This window comes from Dendrobates tinctorius, unplaced genomic scaffold, assembly GCF_039654945.1.
Source record: "Dendrobates tinctorius isolate UK_male_01 unplaced genomic scaffold, ASM3965494v1 ptg000079l, whole genome shotgun sequence".
In the NCBI taxonomy this organism is placed as follows: Eukaryota; Metazoa; Chordata; class Amphibia; order Anura; family Dendrobatidae; genus Dendrobates; species Dendrobates tinctorius.
The window spans coordinates 5,129,410-5,153,479 of NW_027361747.1; the positions used below are offsets into that span (position 1 = coordinate 5,129,410).

Below are 24,070 nucleotides of genomic sequence, written 5' to 3' on the forward strand. Positions count from 1 at the left end.
CTGTGAAATGCATGGTACACACCTAGAGTACGGAATTAGGAAGGGCTTTTCGTACAGAAGCACATTGCATTATCATATAAAAGATTAACGCTGTAGTTAATAAAATAGGATCCCTAAAAAGAAAATAAAAAATTGTCGCAGTAAAATGTGTTCTCTGTTAACAAGCAGCCTTTTCTCATATACTGCAATTACACCTTAATCCAAAGTGAAAATACTTTGCGGTCAAAAAGGAGCATTCTTTTTTTTTTTCTTTTTATTATGTCGGGACTGTTACAGTATCTATTAAAAGCTCATCCAACTAACAGAGCCCCCTCCCCCTTCTTGTTAGATAAGAGGTGCATACTGTACATGTCAATTCACAAGTTATTTGTCATACATACTAAAGCAATCTCAGTCTGAGAATGCCATGTCATCGCCAGCATACAAAGTGCCCATTCTACTTTGAAAGGACAAGCACTTCCATATTAAGTTCCCTGTTCAAATAAGTAGCCCAATATACAAGGTTAAATGTGCCAAATAAGAGTGGAAAGACTATCCTAGACATTCTGTCAATTTTACTAACACTGTTGAATGTTTTCTTTGCTTCCTGTGGTTTTGCTTTGTTGGCATCTGCCGTCGCACTTTTTGATATTGTTGGAAGGGCAGAATCCTTAGTGATGTTTGGAGCATAGTTTGCTACAGCCACTGCGTAGGCGTTATTTTTCTTAATTACAGATGCTTTCTCTTTTTTCTGAAACAAGAGAAAATGGATGAAAAGCTGTAATTTTTCTGTGAATGCAAAATACCCCCAAAAAATATTTATATTTAAACTATATCTCTTAGTAGGATCAACCCTCCTAAGCCGTTTACTTGGGCATGCAGATCATAGAAAGCTAAAAAAAAAAGCTTTGAAATCTGCAATCCGATGTCTTAGGATCCAGTTACATTTAGCGATGCACCAGTGATCCCGACAATGATACAACCCGGTCAGGATCGCTGGTGCATCGCTAAATGGTCGCTAGTGAGCTGCCACACAAACAAATCTCACCAGTGACGCAGCAGCGATAAGCGATCCATTGGCGGACGCTCTTACCTGTCACACGGCAGCGATGATGACGACTTCCGCCTGCGTCCATGTATCGCTAGTCGGCGCCAGCAGGACGCCAACAAGGAAGAAATGGCCCAGGACGTTTGAGCGTGATCAGCGATATCCAGTGGGGGGGCTGGTCACAGGTACGTGTCACATGTAGCGAGATCACTAGCGATATCACTGTTGCGTCACAAAATCGGTGACGCTTTAGCGATATCGCTAGAGATCTTGCTATGTGAGAAAGGGGCTTTATTCTGTAGTCATCCAAATTGTTCTTACATGCAAATGAACTGTTGAGATCTATGGACCATACAAAGATCTCCACTGGAATCTGCCTCCAGAGCTTTTTGTAAACGAAAAGGGGCACTACCAGTATGAGACATGCAATGACTGACATGTTCCTCTCATAATCATACACAGTTCTGCAATGAGATGAGAGAGAAACTCACAATTTTTTATATGTATATCAACTGTTAAGATCTTATAGGCTGGACATAGATTACCCTGAGAATCTGCCTCCATAGCACTAGAGAAGTAGTGTTTTCTCATTAAAACACATTTGCAGTTGTCCTCTCATAGACTGTACCTGATTATAACTAACCCAGTACAGCAGAGTTGAACTTGGTCTCATTACCAACACATTTGCATGTAAGACAACAATAAATGTGTTTGTTGTGTTTGTTATGAGACAAGGTTCAATTCTGCTGTACTGGGTTAGTTATAATCAGGTACAGTCTGTGAGAGGACAACTAAAAATGAGTTTTAATTAAAAAACACTACTTCTCCAGTACTCTGAAGGCAGATTTTCAGGGTGATCTTTGTCCGGGCCATAGATCTTATTCTTAACATCTAATTTATATATAGGAAAAAATGTGAGTTTCTCTGGAATAAGAAATTGTATTGCACATATTAAGGTATCATTTTATTGAACTTTCTATGACCATCACGCTCATATAGACAGTTTAGGAGGGTTGATCCTACTGAGAGATTCCCTTTAAGGGTTTTTATATGGGGTATTCACTTTCTTGTCTCTATCAAAAAAAAGAATTCTTTATTAAATAATAAGAAACAATGTAAAAAAGATAAGTCTTTAGTCAAGATTATATAAATGTACAATATCATAGAGATGTCCACATTAATACATTCACTCTCCTAAATCACCAGGAATACCTCCTCACTGCTCTAAAACACCATGAATTGATACACTAACCCCTTAACCCCCTCCCTTCAAAGCCACCAGAGACTAACATTAAAAGAACTGTCTAGTTGTTGAGGAAAATAGCCCAACTGCAAAAAATGAATCAAATGTAACTGTCAGCGGGAAATATTCTTAGCTTAGGAAAAAATCAAGTTCATGGGGCCTCCCAACTCTCTCCCTCTGATGTCAGAGAAGAGAAGGATCAGAATGGAAATTCAACAGCCAATTCTTTTGTTCTACTGCACATTGCAGAGAATGTTGGCCAAGTTTTCTGTCTGGCCAAGTGTTCCCTTTTATGGGGCAGTCAGGAGAGATACTGTAACTATTGACCAAATGAGCCAACAGTTCTGTAATGTGTATTGGGCCCTTATAGGACCTGAAGTCCCTGCATTTTTCTTCTCATAAATTTCAGGCAGATTTACATATCCTTACAATGGCTTGTGCAGACTATCATAAAGATTGGACGAGTGCTAACCATCGTTTTGACGGAAGCACTCGTCACCATAACATTCTATATGGCTGTGCACATATCCAATTTTTTCTTCAGAAAGATGAAAAGTAATGCAGCATGCATTATTTGTCTCCGATAAAAGATGACACTTGCCAATTCCTGTCTATAGGTCTGTGGAAAAAATTGAAACACATTCTGATGACACCCAAGTGCGATCCAATTTTCATGGAGTGACAGAACGGAGAAAATAAACACTTGTTATTCTCCATATGCGTGAAAATCAGATCATCCCTCTGATCAACTGATATTAGTGTGATCAGAGTGTGATTAGCATAATTGGACTAATTTTCTCCTAGAGAAAAACTGTCATGTGGTCCTAACCTTAAGGCCCCGTCTCACATAGCGAGATCGCTAGCAAGCTATCTCTCCTGCGATCTCGCTACATGTGACAAGCAGCAGCGACCGGCCCTCCTGCTGGATATCGTTGATTGTGCAGGAATGTCCTGGGTCATTTTTTCGTCGTCAGCGTCCCGCTGGCCAGCATGCATCGCTGTGTTTGATCGCTGGATCGTTGCTGCATCACTGAAGAGATCTGCCTGTTTGGCAGCTTACTAGCGATCATTTAGCGACGCACCAGCGATCCCTACCAGGTCGTATCGTTGTGGGGATCGCTGGTGCGTCGCTAAGTGAAACGGGACACTAGTGTGATTTTTTTGTAGTCCAAGATAGATTACAAAGTGACCCTTGTCATCTCCACATTACACTTTGTACAAGGAAGGTAAGTATCCCACATGCCCAAAAAAGTATGCAAAACTGTAAAAATCAAAAAGCTCATTTACAGTATCTATTGAAGATAATGTCGTAAGTGACTTTTTATATTTAGAAAATAATTTTATTCAGTGCACATGAACTTTATCTATGAGAAACAACTTCAATTTAGCCAACATATCTTACTTTACCTGGACTAACAAGAAATAAAATGTGCAAATTAATTTATTCATTAAGGGTCAATAAACCTGAGTGTCACATGTTTATAAATACATATATATATATATATATATATATATAGTGGTACAGTAAAGGGTGTTTTACTGGATGGGAGATACATTTCTCACAGCAGATTAATGTTTGGCGGGCTTTTCCCTAAAGACAGGACCTGCAATGAAGTCAGGGTCAGTTGATCAGCCCATGTGATGTCTACCTCACTTGTGGGAGGGGTTATGGGCTATGTAATGGAGGTTGGTGTTTGGCACATGGTGAGTGTGTGTCTGGGAGTTACAGGAACTTGGTTGGACTTAGCCTGAACTTGTATACAGGATCCCCGTGCTGCAGGACTATAGCAGCAAGACTCAACAATCCTGGGAATGGCACTTGGCGGATGCCGCAGACCTGGCAGCCGCTTAGTTAAGCCTGTCCCTTGCAAGGGGTGAGTCTGGGACCAGTAGTTCTCCAAGCTGGGAGTATATTTATGTTTTTCCTTACTTTCTGTTAACCGGCTGTTTGCAATGTGACATTAAACCACTGAAATTGGACTTTAAGCCTGTGTGTTGCCTCGTTACTGCAGCCCTGCCATTACTACCAGAGCGAATCCCTACTATATATATACATATATATATGTAAACTGTATATACTATATAAATATATATATATATATATATAGTAAATGAAAGAAATGTATGTTTCCAATGAACTATCTAATTACTTGTCTGCAAAAATAAAATTAAAGGGAGAAAAGACCACAAAACACAGTAGGATTAGGTCCCTCCGGAAGTAAATTAGGTAATTATGAAAGACACGCATATTTAATATTTTTACCGAAAGTATTTTCTTACCTTATCATTGACAACACTTTTTCCATCCCAGGCCCATCCTCTCTTTGTAAAATAGTTAACAGTTGCAAATTCTATCAAAGCTGAGAAAACAAACGCATAACAGACAGCAATGAACCAGTCCATAGCGGTGGCATATGCAACCTTTGGCAAAGAGTTTCTAGCGCTGATACTGAGTGTTGTCATGGTCAAAACAGTTGTGACACCTAGAAGCAAAAGAAAAGATTGATCAACGTCTTTGAAGAATGCATGCATACCTTCACTTAGGTTCCAATATGATTAACAATGGAACAGTTTATTCTTTTTTTGAGAAAAGAGTACGACTTGCTTATGCACAAATAAAATTAGGATATGAAAAAAATTATGATGAGAAAATTAAAAAATATCATAAGAATTCATAATCACTAGACTATAAATTACTTGTTCAAACTTATATATTCACTGTAAGGCCACGGTCACACGGCAGGATTTCGGTCAATACTTTATATTAGTATTTTAAAGACAAAATCAGTAGTGGAGCAATCAGAAGAAATGTATAATAGAAATACGTCATCACTTCTGCATATTTCACCCACTTAGGTTTTTGGCTTACAAATACTGATGTAAAAGACTAACAAAAATATTGCCGTGTGAACATGGCCTTATACTTTTGGGCTAAATTGGCAGATTTTATTTGTTAAAAAGCTATTTTTTTAATGAAATTTCATGATGCTCTTCAACCTCTGGGGTACAAGAAATTTATTTTCGCTTGCAAATGTCAAACCTGCATGGAACATTAACTATCTAAATTGTCTGGTAGAGAAGCACACATTCAAAATACAGAATTAAGAATAGTTTGGGATTTATAACTTGAAAATAATTTGGCCACTTCTACCTTAAATATTTGGTCAATCACTGTTTTTTGAGATTCGCCTAAACATGTTTGATTCTGATGAACTGAAAAAAGCTAGGTAGAACAAATCAAATACCACACTGCTGCAAAACTCCAGCTTTGCAGACCTCTTACTGATGCATATTTGGTTTGTTCATGCACAAAAATTTACAGATATGCAATTTTTGAGTATTACACAAGAAAGATGATCAATTATTCAATATTTTGCTTTTAAACAATAGAATTTTTTTATATTATCATTACCCTAATAACCTTTTTTTTGCTAAGTAACTTACATTAACCCATTTGTCTACATTATTACTAAATATATTAATTAATGGATACCTTGATCTGCCCACTATTCCCATTCCAACATTGTCTGTTCCACTGCCAATCTCTACTTTTAATTATAGTGATAATGATTCATCAGAGGGACATGAGACCACTGCAGCCAATCACTGGATGCAGTGATTTCATTTTAGTTATGTATTATGGTTACTTATTTAGCACCATCATATTCCCAATGCTTTACAGACACTATAATCACTGTCCCCATTGGAGCTCACAATCTAAATTGCCTAGCAGTATGTCTTTGGAGTGTGGGAGGAAACTTGGGTACCTAGGGGAAACCCACGCAAATATGGGAGAAACATACAAACTCCTTGCAGATGTTGTCCTTGGTAGGTTTTGAACCAAGAATCCCGATGCTGCAAGGCTGTAGTGCTAACCACTGAGCCACCATCCTGCTCTTAGTGGTTACTCACTACAGTCAGTGATTGACTGCATCTACCACGTGCTTGTCATGGGATGTTATCAAAGTGGACTCATGCATGTTTTCTATTGTTTTGACACTCCCCTTATTATTAAACCAGGAATTTTCTCAATTTTTAACTTTATAAATTTTACTAAATAAATAACTGGGATAAAATCAGAAAAAAAAACAATAATTCAGAGACTAAAACTGCTACCTCAATATATAATGCTTCTTTTATAAGGGTGATTTCAAGTAACATTGTTTGCAGTGTTTTTTTTATCATGCTATTATATCCTTTCCCCTTCCCTTGTACATTATAAGTTCTTGTGGGCAGGGTCCTCACTCCCACCAAACCTGTGTGTCACTTAGTCATGTTTAGTTGTACTTGTTTTGCACCTTACTATGTATAACTACATGATTGCTATGTACAGTTTTCAAATATGCAGCACTCTGAAAATAAGGTTGCTATAAAATATAGCTTGCAAAGACTTTCAAGTGTTTTCTTTAGGTTTCTCTACAAAAGCATACCAACAAGACATTGAGTGAATGGAAAAAAAGCTCCACAAAAATATTTATGGGAAGAAAGTCTTGAAGGTTATTTTAAAGCATACTTTCAATAACTGTTCTCCAATCTTTTCTAATGATAAACTTCTAAGTGATAAGATTATTTTAAGTACACAAGCACTTCCATTATATATTACGTATGCTAAGGGGACAAAAAACAATTTATATGGGTGAATTTGATTTGACAGACATTTACTAAACTGCTTCTGGAACAAAGCATGCTGGCATAAAAACTGAAAAAGTTATTTGTTTTTAATTTGCCTTGCCCTGTCCTTCAAACCGCACATCCAAGCTCTTTCTACCTCCTGTCGTCTCCAGCTCAAAAATATTTCCAGAATCCGTCCTTTCCTCAACCCTCAATCTACTAAAATGCTTGTGCATGCCCTCATCATCTTCCGCCTTGACTACTGCAACATCCTTTTCTGTGGTCTCCCTGCTAACACCCTCGCACCTCTCCAGTCCATCCTTAACTCTGCTGCCTACTAATTCATCTCTCTCCTCGCTACTCCTCCGCTTCTCCCCTCTGCAAATCTCATCACTGGCTCCCATTCCCTCAGTGTACCCAGTTCAAATTACTAATACTGACCTTCAAGGCCATCTATGACCTGTCTCCTCCATATGTCTCTGAACTAATCTCCCGATACCTTCCCTCACGTAATCTCCGGTCCTCACAAGACCTCCTTCTCTCCTCCTCACTTATTCGCTCCTCACCCAACCACTTCCAAGACTTTTCCCGAATTGCCCCTATCCTTTGGAATTCTTTTCCTCAACATATCCGACTATCAACCACATTTGGATCCTTCAGACGGTACCTGAAAACCCACCTCTTCAAGAAAGCCTACAGCCTGCAATGACCTCCTTCTCTCTCACCACTATCAGAGATATCACCTCAACCAACACCGGAACTGCTGCAACCCACCAACCTACTGTCTCCTTCCCCACCATCCTGTAGCATGTAAGCCCGAAAGGGCAGGGTCCTCTCTCCCCTCTGTATCAGTCTGTCATTGTTAATTTGTTTACTGTAAGTGATATGTGTAATTTGTATGTAACCCCTTCTCATGTACAGCACCATGGAATCAATGGTGCTATATAAATAATAATAATAATAATAATTTAGTTACACATTTGAGTGCAAATCAATGTCTGCTATGGACAGACATATATTAGTGTTGTGATTTCCTTTAGTTTCCTGTGTAAATTATGTTACAAATATTAGCCAAGTGACAAGAGTAGTGTGAAAATTCTAAAAGTAGCTAAACTTGCATTTCCTTTTTAATATTTTGTTCATTATGGAAAATTGTGAATGTCTGCATATCATGTGTATCTCACTATCATATATTTATCACTAATTATGGGAATAAATCTGCTACAGGAGATTATTCTGATAAGCCCAACACTCAGATGAGTTGGCTGCTCATCCTTTCACTGCCATCATGTGTACTCCAAAAGAGTATAGCCCTGTTTCATCAATTCCAGCATTTTTCACGCCAGTCTAAATGAGGAAGCGTGCTTGAGTCATACACTCCCGGTTCATTAAGAGGTTTCACCAGAAATTCTCACTGTGAACTCACTGAAGGAGTTGAGCGAACCCCTGGCTGTTCGGGTTCGGCACATAATTAAAAAAGGTTCGGTTTGGGTACCGGAACAGTACCTGAGCCCAGACCCGGACCCTATTCACTTTAGGCAGTTCACTGGGAGAAATCACAGTGAACTGTGGCGAACTCACAACTGCACCGTGAGACTTTTTATCAATGTGCTAGCCGTGATCTCAACTAACAGCTAGAGATTAATGAGTTCTTTTGAAATTCTAGCTTTTCCAAATTTTCTCCCAGGTTCCAATCTCAATACTGGACAGTTTGTAATTGATTTGAAAATACATATTCGGGAGAGAATAGAGAAAGAGAGAAAACCCCACTGATGATAAGGGCTTAAAGAAAATCTGTCATCAGTTTTCACGGATTTAATTCGGACCAATGTTAATCTATGATAGTGTCTTCATCTGCATTTTGTTTCCAGTTCAGATCAGATCACAATCGGACTGGAAAAAAATGACAGTATGCTGCGATTGTCAGCAAAAATCTGATGGCATCTCGCAATAGAAGTTAATGGGTGCGATAAAAATGAATAGGCATTCTCCTATGCTCCAGAGCACAGCGCGGGTCAGGGCTGCAGGGAGGGCAGACTCAGTGACGTCAGCACTTGTCTCTTGAGCAAGCGCTGGCATCATCTTAGTCATTCATCAGTGGTTTACAGCTGGGGCGGTCGCATTAGCACCGATACTGGTTGTAAACTGTACAGTCCCCAGATATGGATTACGGCATGGGACTGAATGCAGGACAGGTATTGTATATTGCTGTTTTTTTTATTTCTTACAGGAGAATAAGGGCGTCGCTTGGATTAGCAGAACAGTAAAGAAGGAAAACTGTGTTTATTGTTTTATTTCATTAAAAGACTTAATTCTGGCTGTGTGTCTTTATTTAACCCTTTCACTACAATAGGATTAGTAATGGATAGGTGTCTTATTGCTTGATGACAAATTGCAATAGAAAGGTGGCATCAACCCCCAACTATTACCCCATATGCCACTGCTGCAGGGCAGTGGGAAGGGAGAGGCTAAGTGCAAGAATTGGCACATCTTAGAGATACGCCATTTCTGGGGCTACTGGGGGCAGATATTTGTAGCTGGGGGAATTAATCATGGTCCCTTCCTGGGCTATGAATATTTGCCCCAGTCGCTGGCTTTCCCCCCACGCCATTTTTTCCTCGAAAGCATTATTTCATTAAATACACACATGTCCCATAATTTGCACACACACTATACTAATTATATGGGTCACTGACTTCTATATATCAAACTATTATGCATGTGTTTACTGTATGTAAACCATGTATCCTATCCTGTCGGTTTCTGCATTGATCTTACAGAAGCCGACAAATGAATTAATGGCTAATCATCTATCTATCTATGAAATATAAAGATATATATATATATACAGTGGGGAAAAAAAGTATTTAGTCAGTCAGCAATAGTGCAAGTTCCACCACTTAAAAAGATGAGAGGCGTCTGTAATTTACATCATAGGTAGACCTCAACTATGGGAGACAAACTGAGAAAAAAAAATCCAGAAAATCACATTGTCTGTTTTTTTTCATTTTATTTGCATATTATGGTGGAAAATAAGTATTTGGTCAGAAACAAGCAATCAAGATTTCTGGCTCTCACAGACCTGTAACTTCTTCTTTAAGAGTCTCCTCTTTCCTCCACTCATTACCTGTAGTAATGGCACCTGTTTAAACTTGTTATCAGTATAAAAAGACACCTGTGCACACCCTCAAACAGTCTGACTCCAAACTCCACTATGGTGAAGACCAAAGAGCTGCCAAAGGACACCAGAAACAAAATTGTAGCCCTGCACCAGGCTGGGAAGACTGAATCTGCAATAGCCAACCAGCTTGGAGTGAAGAAATCAACTGTGGGAGCAATAATTAGAAAATGGAAGACATACAAGACCACTGATAATCTCCCTCGATCTGGTGCTCCACGCAAAATCCCACCCCGTGGGGTCAGAATGATCACAAGAACGGTGAGCAAAAATCCCAGAACCACGCGGGGGGACCTAGTGAATGAACTGCAGAGAGCTGGGACCAATGTAACAAGGCCTACCATAAGTAACACACTACGCCACCATGGACTCAGATCCTGCAGTGCCAGACGTGTCCCACTGCTTAAGCCTGTACATGTCCGGGCCCGTCTGAAGTTTGCTAGAGAGCATTTGGATGATCCAGAGGAGTTTTGGGAGAATGTCCTATGGTCTGATGAAACCAAACTGGAACTGTTTGGTAGAAACACAACTTGTCGTGTTTGGAGGAAAAAGAATACTGAGTTGCATCCATCAAACACCATACCTACTGTATAGCATGGTGGTGGAAACATCATGCTTTGGGGCTGTTTCTCTGCAAAGGGGCCAGGACGACTGATCCGGGTACATGAAAGAATGAATGGGGCCATGTATTGTGAGATTTTGAGTGCAAACCTCCATCCATCAGCAAGGGCATTGAAGATGAAACGTGGCTGGGTCTTTCAACATGACAATGATCCAAAGCACACCGCCAGGGCAACGAAGGAGTGGCTTCGTAAGAAGCATTTCAAGGTCCTGGAGTGGCCTAGCCAGTCTCCAGATCTCAACCCTATAGAAAACCTTTGGAGGGAGTTGAAAGTCCGTGTTGCCAAGCGAAAAGCCAAAAACATCACTGCTCTAGAGGAGATCTGCATGGAGGAATGGGCCAACATACCTACAACAGTGTGTGGCAACCTTGTGAAGACTTACAGAAAATGTTTGACCTCTGTCATTGCCAACAAAGGATATATCACAAAGTATTGAGATGAAATTTTGTTTCTGACCAAATACTTATTTTCCACCATAATATGCAAATAAAATGAAAAAAAAAACAGACAATGTGATTTTCTGGATTTTTTTTCTCAGTTTGTCTCCCATAGTTGAGGTCTACCTATGATGTAAATTACAGATGCCTCTCATCTTTTTAAGTGGTGGAACTTGCACTATTGCTGACTGACTAAATACTTTTTTTCCCCACTGTATGTGAGCCATACCTTATCTATGTGTATATATCTATTCTATACTCTACTCAGCAGATCAATTTTCGACTTTTAATCTATCTAATATATATACAATATACTGTATATAATAATAATAATCTTTATTTTTATATAGTGCTAACATATTCCACAGCCCTTTACACACATTATCGTCGCTGTCCCCGATGAGGCTCACAATCTAAATTCCCTATCAGTATATCTTTGGAGTGTGGGAGAAAACCGGAGTACCCATCTGAAACCCACGCAAATACCGGTAAGAACATACAAACTCCTTGCAGACGTTGTCCTTGGTGGAACCCAGGACTCCAGTGCTACAAGGCTGCAGTGCTATCCACTGAGCCACCGTGCTGTATATATAAATATATGTGTGTAAGGGCTATTTGACCAAGAAGGAGAGTGATGGGGTGCTACTCCAGATGACCTGGCCTTCACAGTCACCAGATCTGAACCCAATCGAGATGGTTTGGGGTGAGCTGGACCGCAGAGTGAAGGCAAAAGGGCCAACAAGTGCTAAGCATCTCTGGGAACTCCTTCAAGACTGTTGGAAGACCATTTCCAGTGACTACCTCTTGAAGCTCATCAAGAGAATGCCAAAAGTGTGCAAAGCAGTAATCAAAGCAAAAGGTGGCTACTTTGAAGAACCTCGAATATAAGACATATTTTCAGTTGTTTCACACTTTTTGGTAATTATATAATTCTACATGTGTTAATTCATAGTTTTGATGCCTTCAGAGCGAATCTACAACTTTCATAGTCAGGAAAATAAAGAAAACTCTTTGAATGAGAAGGTGTGTCCAAACTTTTGGTCTGTACTGTATATATATATATATACACAGTATATATATATGCATATATATATATGTTTTGAAGAATATTTTGCTCTAAAACGATGTGTAAATGACTTAAAACATTTCTCCATGTAAAAGCTCATGCTAAAATTACATTGCAGTCAGATAGCAATCGCACTGCATTCGGATGTAAATCGGATGATAGGTGTGAAAAATTGGATTGTACCGGCATAAAAAATGCATGACACTTGCATGACAATTGCATTACACTCGTTCGACTCTCCTGCATCAAAATCGGACCGATTTTTTAATCGCTATTGTGTCTCCAGCCTTATCCTACAAATTCTCTGGATTCTTGCAATTGTACTTAGAAAAATCAAACCTGTTTTAAAAGAAAAGGATCATTATTAACTACACCAAATATTGAATTGATTTCGATTTTTTGTTATTCGTTCACTTTGCATTTTTTTAGTTATAGAAAAATGAACAATTAACACTTATTTTTGAATGTATTCTTATTTTGCAGACATTTTTCCACACCTGCCCTCAATGTTTGCACAGCTCTGAATACACATATACAAAACTTTTGCACTGCATAAAATATAAGAAAAATTGAATTTTTCTTCCATCAATATGTCACATGGAAGAGACACCTACAGACTCATGGAATAATAAAAAAAAAACTATAATCTATTTTTTACTTGCAGATAATGTTTGTCTTAAGTCTTGTACTACAACCATAATTAATAACATAATTTGTGTGAACATTTTTAATATATGTGTAGTATAATAATTTTGCATGCAGGTGTCTGGGCTTTTGCTATAGTTACAAATAACAGACTACTTCCAGAATTTAATAGAAGCAATAATGTGGGTTTATTTGCATTTTCTCACACAGTAAAATAAATATCATGGCTTGATTATTTTTTTCCCACAGAAGAAAAGTTTAAATATTTATAAGAAACTGCATGAAATGGAGTTTCTTTGAAAAAATAAAATAAAAAAAGCCTGTAAGATTCATTTTTATCACAATCATCATCATTAATATTTTTTCACCATAGTATTGTCTAATTTTGGAGGAAAGGTCCATAGTTATGACTGGGACACCAATGTAGTTTCTTTGGGTACTATAACTAAAAAATGACAAGAAATAGATGAGCTGGTTAGATTTTACAAGTGCTGAAGGGGTGTGAGGTTTGATAATGGACTCAGTGGAATACAGAGCAGTCATCAAGTTACTTTACTTGAAAGGCCGCACACCAAAGGAGAAGTTCGATGAGATGAAACAGGTTTATAGTGATGAATCTTCATCATATGAAGTAGTCAAGAACTGGTGTCATCAATTCAAATGTGGTCGGACTTCAGTGCAAACCACTCCAATTCCAGAGCGACCGCACTCTGCTATTGATAAACACACCATGCAGCAAGTGGAGGTCGCCATTTTGGAAAATCGCCACGTAGCCATTTGCCACATATCCCAAAATGTCAAGATTAGTGTGGGGTCCATGGGAAAATCATCCAAGAACATCTTTACAATCATAAGGTATCCGCTGGCTGGGTTTCCCAGCTGTTCACACCTTTCCAGAAGCAGGAACGAGTCAAAAGCTCTCAGCCTCTATTGACGATGTGCCATAGAAACCAGGAGGACTTTTTCAACAGACTGATCACAAAGATTGAAAGCTGGGTCCATAGCATGATCCTGAGACTAAAGTCCAGTGCATGCAATGGAAGCATCATGACTCACCGCCTCAAAGAAGGCACATGCCCCACCCTCGGCAGGTAAGGCCATGCTCACAGTCTTTTGGGACCAGCACAGAGTAGTATTGATGGATTTCCTAATCACTGGGGCATACTATGCTTCACTGCTGCGGGAATTGTGGGAGGCCATCAAAACCAAGTGACATGGCATGCTCATCAAAGGTGTCCACATTCTGCAAGACAATGCACCAGTTCACAACTTACATGTTGCCCAAATGGAAGCTTGCTCCTGTGGCTTTGAAATTCTACTGCATCCCCCTTATTCTCCGGACTGCGTATCATTAGACTTCCACCTCTTTCCAACAATGAAGTTATTTTTGAAGGGCAAGTATTTTCCAGATGATGAGACTCTGTTGACTTCTACAGGTGAGGTGTTTATAAATTGCTTAACCCCTTAACCCCCTGAGCTTTTTTGGTTTTGCATTTTCACTTTTCGCTCCCCTCCTTCCCAGAGCAATAACTTTTATATTTTTCTATCAATATGGCCAAGTGAGGGCCTTTTTTTGCCAGACGAGTTGTAATTTTGAGCAACACCATTGGTTTTACCATGTCATGTAGTAGAAAAGGGGAAAAATTCAATGCGCGGTGAAATTGCAAAAAAGTACAATCCCACACTTGTTTTTTGCTTGGCTTTTTGACTAGGCTCAGTAAATGCTAAAACTGACCTGCCGTTATGATTTTCCATGTCATTACAAGTTCATAGACACCAAACATGTCTAGGTTCTTTTTCATCTAAGTGGTGAAAAAAAATTCCAAACTTTGCTAAAAAGTTTGTTTCGATACCTGTAGCATCTCCATTTTTAGCGATCTCAGGTTGGGTGTGGACTTATTTTTAGCAGGCTGACATTTTTAATGATACCATTTTGGTGTAGATGTGATCTTTTGATTACCCGTTATCGGATTTTAAGACAATGTTGCGGCGACCAAAAAAATTCTAATTCTGACGTTTTCACTTTTTTCTCACTACGCCGTTCAGCGATCAGGTTACTCCTTTTTTATAGATAGATCGGGCAATTCTGAATGCGGAGATACCAAATATGTGTATGTTTGATTTTATTTTTATTGTTTTATTTTGAATGGGGCGAAAGGGTGGTGATTTGAACTTTTATCTTTTTTTATATTTTTAAAAGCATTTTTCTTTAACTTTTGGTATGCTTCAATAGTAATGGGAGACTAGAAGCTGCCATATCCTGATCAGCTTTGATAAATAGAGGCGATGGTCAGATCACCTCTATGTAGTAGAATTGATGACTTGCAATGAGCACGGACCACTGGGTGGCGCTCACAACAATCTGGCACTGACAACCATAGAGGTCCAGGAGACCTCCAGTTGTCATGCCGACACACCAGTGACACACGATCATGGGACACGGGTAACCAGTGGGCGTATTTACAGTGCGATTGTCAGAAGCACCATTTAATTGCTGCTTTCAGCATTTGACAGCAGCATTTAACTAGTTAATAGCCACGGGTGGATCGCGATTCCTCCTGCGGCTCTTGCGGGCACATGTCAGCTGGTCAAAACAGCTGACATGTCCCGGGAAAGCTGTGGGCTCACTGCCAGAGCCCACATCAATGGGAGGGAGTCTGACATTGGCGTACTATTGCGCCCGGTGTCAGAAAGGAGTTAAAGAGATGGGAGAAGTGGGTGTCCTTAGGTGACACCTATGTAGAGAAGAACTAGTAACTGAGCCAAGCTTCATTGCTCTCAGTCCACATGAAGTGGGTCCGGAGAAATCTTTAATGAATACCCCTCGTATATATACATTTATTATGCTTTAGTGTCTGGAGTGAACTCAGAGTATAATAAAGAAAATTCTTTTAGCATAAGATGAATGTAATGTGAATTGAAAATCCTGGCCTATTCAAGTGAATCTGTCAAATTAAAAATTTTTGCAGATTAGGTCCTTATACCAAGATCTAATTTGACAGTGATGTTTAAGTATGTCTTTATCTTTATGTGACGTATGTTCGGCACTGGCCAGAAAACAGCTATATTCCACAGCACAGTAATCATGCACAAGTGCTCCAGTGTGCTGAGTGCTCAGCACAATCATCTGAAAGTATATCTATTTTCTCCTGCACTCCAGTTGCACTTTGGTCATTTTTCCATCTCCAATCATTCTGGTTTCAATTTGCAATTTGTGTTATATCTATTTTTTTTCAAAAACAAGCACTATGTATCAAATTTACTATGACAATCATTTTGTGGTCTCATTTTAGAGTTTTGTGGTCTCAGTCTAGAGCAGCGTTGCCAATTTGACTCTTTTTTTTCAGGACAGTTTATCAAAAAATCACAGTCAGACAATATTTTTAAGACCCATTTGAAAACTGTAATAAATCATTATGATTTTAAGTCAAACACGTCTACAGTCCATAATTCTAATATGTAAACATCAGCTGCATTTACTATACACTGTAAAATTATGATAATTACAGTCTATATAATCTGTAAAAGTTTCTTCAGCTTCCAAAACAATCCCAGACGCCTTAAAAAATCTTTACAGACAGGGCAAAAAAGTGCCGCATTTTTACAGACTGTTCTGGAATTACTGGACAGTTGGCAACCCTGGTCAAGAGCAGGTCTTAATCCAAATTTGTGCATCTCTGCTTATTTATGTGATATTTATTATCCCGACTCCAAGACTTCTCCCTCGCTGCGCCAATCCTCTGGAATGCTCTACCCCAAGAAATTAGGACTATCCACAATTTGCATAGTTTCAGGCGCTCCCTCAAAATGCATTTGTTCAGATCGGCCTATCACGTTCACTAATCAAAGTCATTTTATGTGTAAGTGTGCGTGTGTAGCTCATTCACAATCTCCATCCATCCCTCACTCTCTCAAGATGGCTGGACCATCATTGTAAATACACCATTGTAAATACACACTTGTACTTTGTATCTCCCCCACCTCATTGTAGATTGTAAGCTCTCAAGAGCAGGGTCACCTTATTTTGCTTTAGTTATTGTATTGTTAATGTTGTTACTTATGACTTGTGTTACAGCACTGCGGAATATGTTGGCGCTATAAAAATAAAGATTATTATTATTATTATGGTGAGAGTGGAATAAAAATAATTTTTTAAAAATCAACAAAATTTGCAACTTGATTTCCCACTAGAAAACAGTTTCTAGTCACTTATTGAATGTCCTACAAAGATTTTCTAATATTGCTTTGGACAGGATGCCTATTTAATTATTTTCAAATGTCCGATTAACTAAATAAAATATAGAGTATGCAGAAAATGGAAACTACAGACTTGTTGCAAGATTCCTGAAGGCAAACTATAGAATGAGATATAAATTATACAAGAGGTTTCCAACATGGGCATGTTTTCTCAGTTTCTTTTCAAGACACACTACTCAGCCATGTTCCAGCACTTTGGCAGCAATGCCCACAAGGTTACGGTTGACAGCTAGAACAGTAAAGACCCCTCGTGAGAAAAATACGACTTTGTAAATAAGGTAGAAATGCTGATCTATGACAAATTCTTTTATCACTTTCTAAAAAATGTCAAAAGGAATCAAAACTAGTCAGTATTTTTTTTTCCTAATAAAGTTGGCAAAGATTATTTTTTTATGATTAAATAACGCTGGGAACAGAAGAACAGAGTGGGAGGACAGCAAACTGTAGACTTCTCTGCAGAAATTCCACAGTGACAAATCAAGAAGTACAAAGCAATAAAGCAATGTTGTCAGTGACTCATCCGCTATGAGAAAGAAAAGTGCAAAAACAAATCGCGGGTGTTTGACAATAAAAGTAACAATTATGATGACCTCTCTAGTGGAAAACACAATTTTTTTGTTTTAGCAATTATATGTATATGGAAATTATATCAATACTTAGTTGGTCCTTGTTGATAAGGGATAATATTGGGTAATATACTGTGTTAGATGGAAATATTACTGTAGAATGGATACATTAGTTGTAAGAGAGCTAAAGTATTCAGTGTCGTTGACTCCAGTAACCAGCGCCTTAAACAAATGCAATAAAAGAAAACTCTTACTGATTCTGTAAAGTTACATATAGTATTACTAAAACCAAACGAATCAATTTAATTAGAGATGAGTGACTTTGCCTTTTTTAGGGTCGAGTCGGGTTTCATGAAACCCGACTTTCCCAAAGTTGAGTCGAACGAAATTGGCCGACTATAGGGAAAAGTCGGGGTCCGACTGAAACACAAAACCCAATGCAAGTCACTGGGGAAGCAAAGTCGGCAGGGAGCGGGGACAGTAAACACACCTACTGTCACGACTTCCGGCTCTGTCATCTCCCCTGTGCGCTCTGGCCGGCGCGCTCCTGCTTCCCGGCGCGCTCCCGTGCCTGGTCTCCGGCTCCCTCGGCGTCTGGCACTCAGCGCGCAGCCTCCTGGGTAGTCTGACGTGCTGGCTCCGCCCCCAAGATGGCGGCGCCCACCGCTATTTATGTTCGGCGTCTCCTCAGGTAAGACGCCTGGTTATTGCATGCGGTGACGCCTGTCTTGTGCGGCGTTCACTGTGTTCTCAGGCCCCTTCTCGCCTCCTCTGTCTGCTCTGCCCGTATTACCCCTGTGCTCTCCGTCCGGTCCTCTGTTCTCTGCTGCTACACTTTGCTCCCCGTGCTTCCTGGGTCTCCTGCCTCGCTACTCTATGTGTGCCGCCTGCTCCCCTTCTCCTCACCCACCTACCGTGTGTCTTCCCTCTAAATCTGTGTACTTCATTATACCTCTTTCATTTGCAGTTTCCAGTCCTGGTCTTCCCTCCTGGCTCTCCAGTCCTGTGTATCGTTAGGTCTCCGTGTGTCTCAGTGCTGTATCCATCCGGTACCCTGTGCCGCCTCTCCGGTATACTACCCCTGTCGCCCCTTTGGTTCCGGCTGTCGTGGTTCTATCTCCTGGGGGCCTGGCCCTAACGCTCCCTGTATAGGGGGTGGTCTTCACCTGGGCACTCGCCCTCGGGTCTCTGGAGCAGTGACCCAGAGGGTCCACTCTCGGGTACGTCTGTTTTTTCCCTTTTGCGCTAGTAACATCGCAACACCTACAGTGCCCATTTCAATGCCAACAACATCAATTCTTATTACTTAAACTTGTCAACCTTAATTTACTTTATAATAATAGTTATGCATTGAAAACTGGGGGTTATTTGGCTAAAGTTGTGGGGGGGTAGGACTGGCTCCAGGTTTTCGTGTGCTCCGGGCCAAAGACAATGAAAAATACTTCACTTCTTGCATGACATGACTGATATCTATTTTAAATTCTACAATAGCTCAAAAAACGGACAGTATATTACTCCATACAGTATTATGGCCACCAAATGGTGCGCTATACAGAATAATGAGCCCCATATATTTCTCCATACAGAATAATTGGTCCCATATAATGTTCCATACAGTATATTATAAGCTCCACATAATGCTACAGTATATGATGGTCTCCATGGATGATGCTCCAGTGTGTTATGGGCCCAAATAATGCTCCATATATAATGGGCCCCATTTCTAATGCTCCAGTGTATAATGGGCCCCATAAATGCTGCTCCAGTGTCGGATGTCCCCCATTTGGAATGCTCCAGTGTATAATGGCCCATAAATAGAATCTCATGGCTTTCAGTATCATCTCTACGCTGATGACACACAGATCTACATCTCTGGACCAGATATCACCTCCCTACTAACCAGAATCCCTCAATGTCTGTCCACTATTTCATCCTTCTTCTCCGCTAGATTTCTGAAACTCAACATGGACAAAACAGAATTCATCATCTTTCCCCCATCTCACGTGGCCCCCCTTCCAAACAAACCTATCAATTACAGTAAATGACTGCCCACTCTCCCCAGTCCCACAAGCTCGCTGTCTCGGAGTAATCCTTGACGCTGATCTCTCCTTCAAACCACATATCCAAGCCCTTTCCACTTCCTGCCGACTTCAACTCAAAAATATTTCATGAATCCGTTCATTCCTCACCCAAGAATCTGCAAAAACCCTAGTCCATGCCCTCATCATCTCTCGCCTTGACTACTGAAACCTCCTGCTCTGTGGCCTCCCCTCAAACACTCTCGCACCCCTCCAATCTATTCTAAACTCTGCTGCCCGACTAATCCACCTGTCCCCCCGCTATTCCCCAGCCTTTCCCCTCTGTCAATCCCTTCACTGGCTCCCAATTGCCCAGAGACTCCATTACAAAACCCTAACCATGACATACAAAGCCATCCACAACCTGTCTCCTCCATACAGCTGTGACCTCGTCTCCCGGTACTTTCCCACACGCAACCTCCGATCCTCACAAGATCTCCTTCTCTACTCCCCTCTTATCTCCTCTTCCCACAATCGCATACAAGATTTCTCTCGCGCATCACCCCTACTCTGGAACTCTCTACCACAACATATCAGACTCTCACCTACCATTGAAACCTTCAAAAAGAGCCTGAAGACCCACCTCTTCCGACAAGCCTACAACCTGCAGTAACCACCGATCGACCAAACCGCTGCACTACCAGCTCTACCCTCGCCTACTGTATTATCACCCATCCCTTGTAGATTGTGAGCCCTCGCGGGCAGGGTCCTCTCTCCTCCTGTACCAGTTATGACTTGTATTGTTTAAGATTATTGTACTTGTTATTATGTATACCCCTCCTTACATGTAAAGCGCCATGGAATAAATGGCGCTATAACAATAAATAATAATAATAATAATAAATGCTTCTCCATTGTCTGATGTCCCCCATTTTGAATGCTCCAGTATATGATGGGCCTCATGAATGATGCTCCAGTGTATGATCGGCCCAAATAATGCTCCATATATAATCTGCCCCATTTAGAATGAACCCAGGCATGGTATGTGAAAAGAGCTTCATGGAGTAATCTGAAGTGTGGGCTGCCGCATCCTTCACTTTTGGTGTGGGTGAAGGACCCACAGAAAGGGGTTGCTCCTGACCAGAAGCATGCACTATCACGCTGTATCAGAAGCGTACAGCTCTATACAGTCTAGGGATAATTGTAAATCTCCATATATATTTCATGAGTCATACACAGACGCTCACAGGCTCAGTATGGATTACACAATAATATAAACAGTTGAAAAAGGGTACAGTATCACCAGATACAAGGTATTTATAGTATAGTTTAAACATTCTGAATCTCCGTATATATTTCAGGAGGCAGACAAAAGCGCTCTCAGGCCCAATATGCATTAGACAACAATATAGAAAGCAGTAAATGTGCAATGTATCACAAGTGTACAGCTGTATACAGTGTTGGTGTAATCTTAAATCTCCAAATATATTTCTGGAGTAACAGACAGACGTTCATGGGCTCATTATGGGTTACACCAGAATCAAAATAGCAAAAAAGGTACTGTATCAGAAGTGTAGAGCTGTATACAGTGTTGGGCAAAATTGAAATCTCGGTATATATTTCCGGAGTCACCCTCAGACGCTCACTCAGTCTGGATTTCACCATAATACAAAATGTTGAAAAAAAAAGGTACTGGATAACAAGATAGCAAGTATATATGTTATAGGGTACAATTTAAATCTCCGCATAGATATTCCCGTAGTCACACTCAGACGCTTACTCAGTATGGATTTGACCGTAATAGTAAATGTCGAAATTATCTCTGTATATATAGAAGGAGGGAACCACACACGCTCACTCAGTATGGATTATACTGTAATAAAAAATTTAGAACAAAGGTTCTGTATCAGCAGATACCAGGTGTATCCAGTCTAGGGGTAATTGTAAATTTCCGTCTATATTTCCGGAGTTAGACACAGACACTCACAGGCTCAGTATGGATTACACCAGAATATAAAAAGTAGAAAAAGGGAAATGTATTCGAAGCGTACACCAGTATAGATTGTTGGGGTACTTTTAAATTTTTGTATATATTTCGTCTCAGTAAGCCAGTCCAGACTTTCCGCTACTGGAAACTAGATGGATACAAGTACAGATGGAAAGTCAAGTGTTTGCAGAAATTTGGGAATTACTAATTATGGGAAAACATCCCGGTAGATTTCGCAGAGGTGATGCTGACCCTCAATTACTTTGTGGAGACAGCGAAAACGGTTATTTGTGAAGAAAGGATCACAGTAGCGTGGATCCCATCACCTTTACTTGTCTCCATAAAATTGTGATCACAGGGAGATATGTAGACATGGTCCTCACTGCCTATCATGATCTGTCTGGTTACTTTGGAGTGCAAAAGACAAGCCACAGGCCGTAGGCAATTCTATTGGATTGGCATGAGAGGAAACATTGAAAAATGGTGGCAGGAATGTCACACGTCTGTGACTGGGAAAACTGTGAAAGCTGATTATAAAGCCCCACTGCATCCGATTGTGAGTTGACATCCATTACAAATGGTAGCCATTGATCATCTGAAGGTAGAGGCCAGCAGGACAGGCCATAGCTTCATTTTAACCATCATCGATCAGTTCACCAATTTTGTGCCGTCGGCCAAGAGTGTGCCCACCCACCTGTTCAGAGCAACGGCACTTGCCCAGGTGCGCCAGGTGGTGACCCCAGCCCTTGGGGGGGCAGCACAGTTAGGGAGCTTTAAAAAATGGCATATGTTGATGTGTAGGCTGTACATTCAGCAGTTGCAAATGGAGGAATTTGACAAGTCCAAGGAAGAGGAGGATAAAAGCGAGCCAAATTTCTGGCAACCTATATGTCAGCAGGGGAAGGTGGGACAAAATCCTTTGAAACCCATGCATGCTTCATTTTAATGAAGGTTAAGTCATCAACATTTTAGGTCGACAGACGGGTTCTTTTTTCTGTCAGCATTGATCCAGCAGCACTGAAGACTCTTTCAGATAGCACACTAGGGCAACTAAAAGAAGATGGTGAGAGAAAGCCTGAACAGAGCCAACCGCGAACCAAGATGGAAAAGTAGTGAATAAAAATAAAATCAAATGATTTTAAAAATAGCCTTTATTAATCACAATGGCACAACAATAAAAATATCTTATTGGTACATTTATACATGATAGGCAATCAAACCGCTTTAAAATTTTAGATAAATAGAATATAATATACACATATAGTGGATTCAAATAATACTAAAAAAATACTAAAAAAATATTAAAAAATGCCTAAACCACCCAGGCCTGTAGCAGGTAAGTATATAAATATGATCACCAATGGTTTAGCCACAAAAATAAAGTGCATATAGTGATAAGCACTCTGTAATCAGTATACTAGTGAAAATAAAGTGCAATTAATATATGTATTGTGCAAAAAATACAATTTCAATAAATATTAGCTGTGCAAAATTGCTAATAAAAAACTGGTGTAATTAACAGAAAAACACAAGAACATATGTGCACATGTGAGCTAAGAAAAAGAAAATCCTGCTCATGAGGCTGCCAGCAATACTGATATAAAGTATAGAATACCTGCAACACCAGTCGCTGTGTAAAATTGCTAAAGAGGGGCTGTTGGTGTAATTAATAGAAGAACACAGAAACGCTGCGCTTGTAAACTGAAGAGGTGATCCTGCTAATGAGGCTGCCAGCGGTGATAATATAAAGTGTCAAATACCTGCAATGCCAGGACAAGGGTGAAGCGGTGTGCCTAGATCAGTGGTCCCCAACCTTTTTTGCACCAGGGACCGGTTTCAAGCAAGACCATTCTTCTATGGCCTGGCAGGGCGGGGATGGAGGTGTGGCAGGGGCGGGGCTTTGGTCATAAGGGGGCGGGGCTATGGACACTGTTGTAGTTTAGCAGTGCATACTTATAATTAAATAACATTTATAATGTGACTCAACTCACCATAGGTTTTGAATGAGTGCTCCATCACCCCCATCCTTGCCTGCTCCATCACCCCATCCTTGCCTGCTCCCCATCATTGCCTTCACCCCATCACTCCCTTCTCCCCATCATTGCCTTCACCCCATCACGCCCCTCTCCCCATCACTGCCGTCTCCCCATCATTGCCTTCACCCCATCACTCCCCTCTCCCCATCATTGCCTTCACCCCATCACTCCCCTCTCCCATCACTGCCGTCTCCCCATCATTGCCTTCACCCCATCACTCCCCTCTCCCCATCATTGCCTTCACCCTATCACTCCCTTCTTCCCATCACTGCCGTCTCCCCATCATTGCCTTCACCCCATCACTCCCCTCTCCCCATCATTGCCTTCACCCCATTACTCCCTTCTCCCCATCACTGCTGTCTCTCCATCATTGCCT

At 40.4% G+C, this 24,070-nt stretch overlaps 1 protein-coding gene across 3 annotated transcripts in view; it reads right to left on the bottom strand.

Moving 5' to 3' along the window:
- Positions 1–235: 235 nt before the first annotated feature.
- GABRA2 (gamma-aminobutyric acid type A receptor subunit alpha2) overlaps positions 236–24,070 on the bottom strand; it is a 381,624-nt gene continuing 357,789 nt past the window's right edge. For all 3 annotated transcript variants that reach the window (XM_073583454.1, XM_073583455.1, XM_073583456.1), the window contains exons 9-10: positions 4,551–4,753; positions 236–730 (exon numbers count right to left, since the gene is read on the bottom strand). In XM_073583454.1, coding sequence (XP_073439555.1) covers positions 437–730; positions 4,551–4,753 — 497 coding nt within the window. In that variant the 3' untranslated portion in view covers positions 236–436. The remainder of the gene's footprint in view (positions 731–4,550; positions 4,754–24,070) is intronic.